Genomic DNA, 6,000 nt, shown 5'->3' on the forward strand with positions numbered 1-6,000 from the left:
ATATAATTCTACAGTGAGAAGGATTATTTACAAATGGAGAACATTCAAGACAGTTGCCAATCTTCCCAGGAGTGGGCGTCCCAGTAAATTCACCCCAAGGTCAGACCGTATAATGCTCAGAGAAATCGCAAAGAACCCAAGAGCTACATCTAGGGATCTACAGGCCTCGGTTAACTGGTTAAATTTTAAAGTTCATGACAGTACGATCAGAAAAAGACTGAACAAGTACGGCTTTCATGGAAGGGTAGCCAGGAGAAAGCCCCTTCTCTCCAAAAAGAACATGGCAGCACAGCTTAGGTTTGCAAAGTTGCATTTGAACAAACCAAAAGTTTTATGGAACAATGTCCTTGGAAAGACGAGACCAAAGTGGAGATGTCAGGTCATTATGCACTATGCCATGTTTGGCAAAAACCAAACACATCGCATCACCACAAGCACCTCAAACCAACTGTCAAGCACGGTGGTGGAGGGGTGATGATTTGGGCTTGTTTTGCAGCCACAGGACCTGGGCACCTTGCAGTCATCGAGTCGACCATGAACTCCTCTTTATACCAAAGTATTCTAGAGACAAATGTGAGGCCATCTGTCCCACAGCTAAAGCTTGGCCGAAACAGGGTCAGGCAACAGGATCCCAAGCACGCCAGCAAATCTACAACTGAATGGCTGAAAAACAAAAGAATGAAGGTGTTGGAATGGCCAAGTCAAAGTCCATACCTCAACAACATTGACATGCTGTGGCGAGACCTTAAGAAAGCTGTGCATAAACGAATGCCCTCAAACATCAATGAACTGAAGCAATGTTGTAAAGAAGAGTGGACCAAAATTCCTCCAAAACAATGTGAGAAACTGATAAAACTCAGAAAATACAGAAAATGATAACTTCAAGTTATTGTTGCTAAAGGTGGTTCTACAAGTTAATGAATCAAGGGATGTACTTAGTTTCGCACACATGGCTTCTGCATGTTGGCTTATTTTTTTGTTAAATAAATAATGACATAGTGGAAGCTGTGAGGTTAGATTTACCTAATTTTAGGACCTGGTAAGGACCAGATTATTTTTTGTTATGTCCCGATATATAAAACCATAGAATTGAAAGAGTGTGTACTTTCTCTTTCACATGACTCTACATTTGCATTTAATACATAGTTCAGACTTGAAGAACAGGATGAGTTACTTATGGTTCAACAAATAAAACACTAAAAACTGCAGGATCTGGTGGTAAATTAACTATTGCTCCTTTGGTTTGTGCTTCTTCACACATCAGGAGCAATAAACATCACATTTGCTTCAGTAGTTCTACACTACAAAGGTGCATCTATTTTATTGCTACTTTTATTATTAATATTAAATTAATATTTAACATACTGTAATATATAAAATTGATAAACATTTCAATATGTGCTGTATATCATGCCATGAGACTTGTTGCTATATGACATCTCATGCATTTTAAATGGCTGCATCTATAGCTGGAAACATAATATTTTTTCTATCAAAAGGCTGGTTGAAAGTTTAGTTTACTTAGCTACTAATTTCCTTAATAAGCAAGAAAGGTTGCAAATTAAAGGAGACCTTTTAGCCAATCTTATTTTCATATGTTCTAGTAAGGGATGTTCACCCCTGGTCCAAGAGAGCTCTAGCACAACAGATTAAGTAGGTCACTACTAAATTACTATAGCTTTAAAATATAGAACAGTTTCCCAGAATCTAAGCTCCCCAGAATGAGAGTTTTTGTCACTGAACAGAATACTTGCTTCATGCATCAACAGCTTTCAGAAATTGCTAATCTTTAGAAGCAGATGACCTATAAAACTAACTGAAATGGAGCTCACCAGGACCATAGCTGGAGAGATTCCTTTTCTAGTAATATCTCCATAAGAACATCAATGAAAATTACAAACACCTCTTTAGATTCGAGACTACAAGCATTTTTACACCTATAAGTCTTTGCATTTCACTTGTAAAGTAACTGTTCCAATAATATAAAAGTAAATTGCAAAAATATCAATTATATCAATTACATAAATGACAGTTTTCTGAATTACTAATAAAATGATTGTTTGGTTAGAGATTTATTTTCTTATTATACTAGGGTCAATGAGACAAAAATGTTTTGGAATAGAATATTTAGGTTTCTTGCTCTAACAAAACAAATATATAATAGGTCAAAAAGGGAAAGCCTACTATGGCGAAGGAGACACTATAACAAATTCAATGACATTCCAGATTACTGTTATATAACCAGATAAGAAAAAATATAAACCAGCTACGCCTAAACAGAGCCCTTCTGCCCACTTTCACAAAGATGGAGCCTCAGAAACTATTAGGGGTACTACTCAGCATAAGACTAGTAAATATGCATGAGCTGCCCATGATCTTCAAACAATCTATTCTGTGTTGGTCCAAGTGGTGTCTTCTGGTCATTTGTACAGTACCCAGTAACAAAGAGGTCAAAAACTGTAGAGCAGTGTTTCTCACGCTTTTCTGTACCAGGGACCAGCTTTCGGAAGGACCCCCTCCTCTGAGGACTGCTTAGGCTAAAAAAGCGGCCCATAGCAAGAATACTTATTTGGCAATATTATGTAAGATCCTAGCAGGGGCCAGGAAGCACTGCTCTAGGGATGGGTGCTTGGGACGGATCAGGGAATGAGAAACAGACTGTAGCATACTAATATTCAAAGCTTTGTTTTTGTTACCTTAGGGTTTACTTGAATGGTTCGTTTTCTGTTTTAAACTGACAAAGAGAAGCCCTCTCCACTACAGAGCCCAAGACCGGAGTATTGTGCAGACAACAGTATGTAAATGAGATTTATATTTGGGGTTATAAACTAAATAATGAGTATATACACAAAAAAAAAACACAAGTCAAGGAACCGGTTTAAAAGAAGGCTGATTTGTACATATAACCACTTATTTCATAAACAAACGTGAGTATTAACAAAAACATTCATAACCTGCACTTTACAGCCATACTCACAAAGTAGTTATCCTTGATCTGGCCAAAGAAGTGAGACAGTTAGTACAAATCGTGTCAGTGGTAGCACATTTTTCTCATGTATTGATGAGTACAGACGACAAGATCTAATTCTCATTGAGAGTCAGTCCTGGACCTCAGTGTGCAAGTGAAATACAAAGGACAACACGATGACACTTCTGCAGCTAGAAAAAGCAGGCCTATAACACATCAGTTTTTGCTGCAATTTATTCTGAATTGAAAATAACTGCCTGAAAAACTTTTTTTTTTTAATACTGGCAATTCTATTGCCATTTCATCACACAGGAAAATGGCTTTAGTTAACACCTTCCCAATTTGTCAGCTTATACGCCAAATAACTTTGTGAACACTATTCTAAACATAGTAATAGTGATGTACTGCAGAGTTATGCTGGGTCTGATGATCACTGAGCTGCACAGTAAATTGCTTTCAGTTCATAAATGAACATGTGGGAGCACTAAACTAGTGTCCCAGAGTGATAACATTGACTTTGCAAGTTACAGCTATGAACTTCAACACCAGAACGCATTCCATTCAACCATATAATTATTTTAAAAATAGAATATTACTCTGATAGCTAGCTGTAGATAGATGTATAGTGTTATGGTTTTCCAATGTAAAAATATGAAGGGCAGAGGTGAACTAAACAGTTTAAATTGAACATTGTGAAACATACACAGCAAATAAACATACAGAAATTTACATGATATACCTGAAACAATGACGGTAAAGGAACTGATGGTATTATGCGAATTCATCATATGAGAAAAATTAGATTTGTGATATTTTTCTAACAATTGGACCCGATAACTACATTTAGACCTTTTAAACTAATCAAATGCACATCATGAAGGGAGTTAACAAAAAATCAGTGGTTTTAAAAGTCAACCAAAGTAAGAAGCAGATAATTAAAATAATCCTTCACTATATATTAGTATGATTTGCCAATAAAGATTAAAACTCTCTGGCTCTCTTAAGGCTTAGTCAGTTCCCAGAAGCCTTTGCAAAACTGCTAGAACAGCATTCTGCCAAGCTTAAAAGCTCATTTGGCCGATTCCTTTTATTTTGGAAGACTAATGACAATCATATATTTACGATATCCAATTATGCAGTATATTTGAAACCATCGTAAACAAACAAGAGGAGAGAGGAATCCAAATAGGAGAAATTCAGCAGAATAAAATGACTGTCAATTACACTGAAGCAGATATTTCCAAGGCATTTTTTCCCACAAACTAAGCAATGTGTAAGGGAAAAATGTGGTTTGGTCAACGAAGACATACTAGATGGTCGATACCAACTGTGAAGGGAAGTATAGCATAAGTATGTACTTGTACATACTAAGTATATAAATGTACTAAAATCTGAGATTAACAAAATTGTTATAGTTGATTGGACACAGGCTTCTAACAATAGTAAATAAAATAATTAACACAGCTTTCTAGGATAGCGTTGTTACACGTTTTGAGCAGACACTTTAGAATATTATACTTGTTCAAATGCGTGGAGACTCGCATCGCGCATTTGTCAGGATTACATTAACCTGTCACAACAAAAACCGGGAGCCAGTTGTCCCCCCCGGGCTCCCTGAAGAACATTTTCCTGTATGCTCTGATCCATTTACGATCGCTGACCTAGATTTTTCCAACAGTTCCTCGTTTACCCAACATCATACACACGACAATTCAATAGCATTGCTAAGATTAAGAAGGAACTAATAATGTCCAAGCCAGAACACAGGCAGTTAGACTAAATGTACTAAAGTGACCTCTGTAAAACGTTAAATCATTTCGTCGATCGCTCCGGTTGGTTTACGGTTTTTACCACCTGAGAGCCGTCACCAGCAAACCAGGTGACACAAGTATGACTAACCTATCAATGACACGTCTCCGCATTAGTTACACACCATTCTCTCCAGTAATTTCAGTTAATTAAATTACTGTTTGGCTATCATCACTCATTTTGCCGGAAAGCTTTGATGCTTCGTGCATCGTGATTTTTAATTAATTATCTTCAAAGGGGTAGTAAAACATACATAAGATGAAACTTAATCCCCTTTGAAGTAAACATCCTTAAAAAATACTCGAGTGAAAGTGATATCGCAAGCCGACTAAAATACAAGTTTCAGGCTGACTGATCTTTCGCGACATGCAAAACAAACGTCGCTAGAAACTCGGTTTCGATAAATCAAATGCTAATGCACCTTTGAAACTTACAAGAAAAATAACTAAATGACATCATTGGTTTGACGATAAACAAACTGTCTGACCTTTATTTATTTAGACAGCCAAGGAAACTAACAGCTGGCCATCAGATTTAATTTTATTGATGTCATGTCATTTTCGTGTGTGTCTTTAAATTCCCAAGGCTGAACCACCGGTAGCTGATAACCATCCGACAGAACAGACTCTCGGAAAGTAAACTCGTCTTGTACCTGGGCCTGCTGCTGAGACTGCGCATTCCTTTGTGGGGACTGCTCTTCGTTAATTTTCTGCTTCAGTTTCTTGAACATATTTCAAGCCGCTGCTACTGTCAAAAAGTAATCGATGTTAAATATTAAAAGTGCTTTTTTCCCTAATCCTCGGTCTTTCTATCTTCGAGATCACCGTCTTTCATCTCCCCGCAGGTGAAAGCGAAAACTGCGCCTGTGCAGCCGACGTGGAGCAGAGAGAAATATAGTTACGGCAAACAAAGAAGGACATGTTAGATCAGCGTACTTCACAATTCAAGCGTTTAATAAGGCTTGTGTTTATTAATAACCATCGCGAAATCTAGGTGAATAAAGCAGATATTCCTAAACAAATTTAGTGTAATCAGTTTCCTCTACCTTGTTTATTGAACATTAAAAAATATTGTTTTAATTTTAAAAATAACAAAACAACTATATGATATATGATAGCTATATATATATGAACTATATGATAGCTATGTTGCAACCACATGGGAAATTTACATTTTCTTTACATAAATTCCTTACTCTGTTTTGTCAAAATACAAGTTAGAGG

General features: G+C 36.8%; 1 protein-coding gene across 7 annotated transcripts in view; it reads right to left on the minus strand.

The window, feature by feature from the left end:
* Nucleotides 1-5,652, minus strand: part of golga4 (golgin A4) — an 81,414-nt gene extending 75,762 nt beyond the window's left edge. For all 7 annotated transcript variants that reach the window (XR_015925727.1, XM_088601486.1, XM_088601484.1 and 4 more), the window contains exon 1: nucleotides 5,430-5,652. Coding sequence is in view for 6 of the 7 variants with exons in the window: in XM_088601486.1 (XP_088457612.1) it covers nucleotides 5,430-5,507 (78 nt within the window). In the remaining variant the exon portion in view is untranslated. The remainder of the gene's footprint in view (nucleotides 1-5,429) is intronic.
* Nucleotides 5,653-6,000: the final 348 nt, after the last annotated feature.

This window comes from Lepisosteus platostomus, chromosome 12 (assembly GCF_059453375.1).
Source record: "Lepisosteus platostomus isolate fLepPlt1 chromosome 12, fLepPlt1.hap1, whole genome shotgun sequence".
Lineage (NCBI taxonomy): Eukaryota > Metazoa > Chordata > Actinopteri > Semionotiformes > Lepisosteidae > Lepisosteus > Lepisosteus platostomus.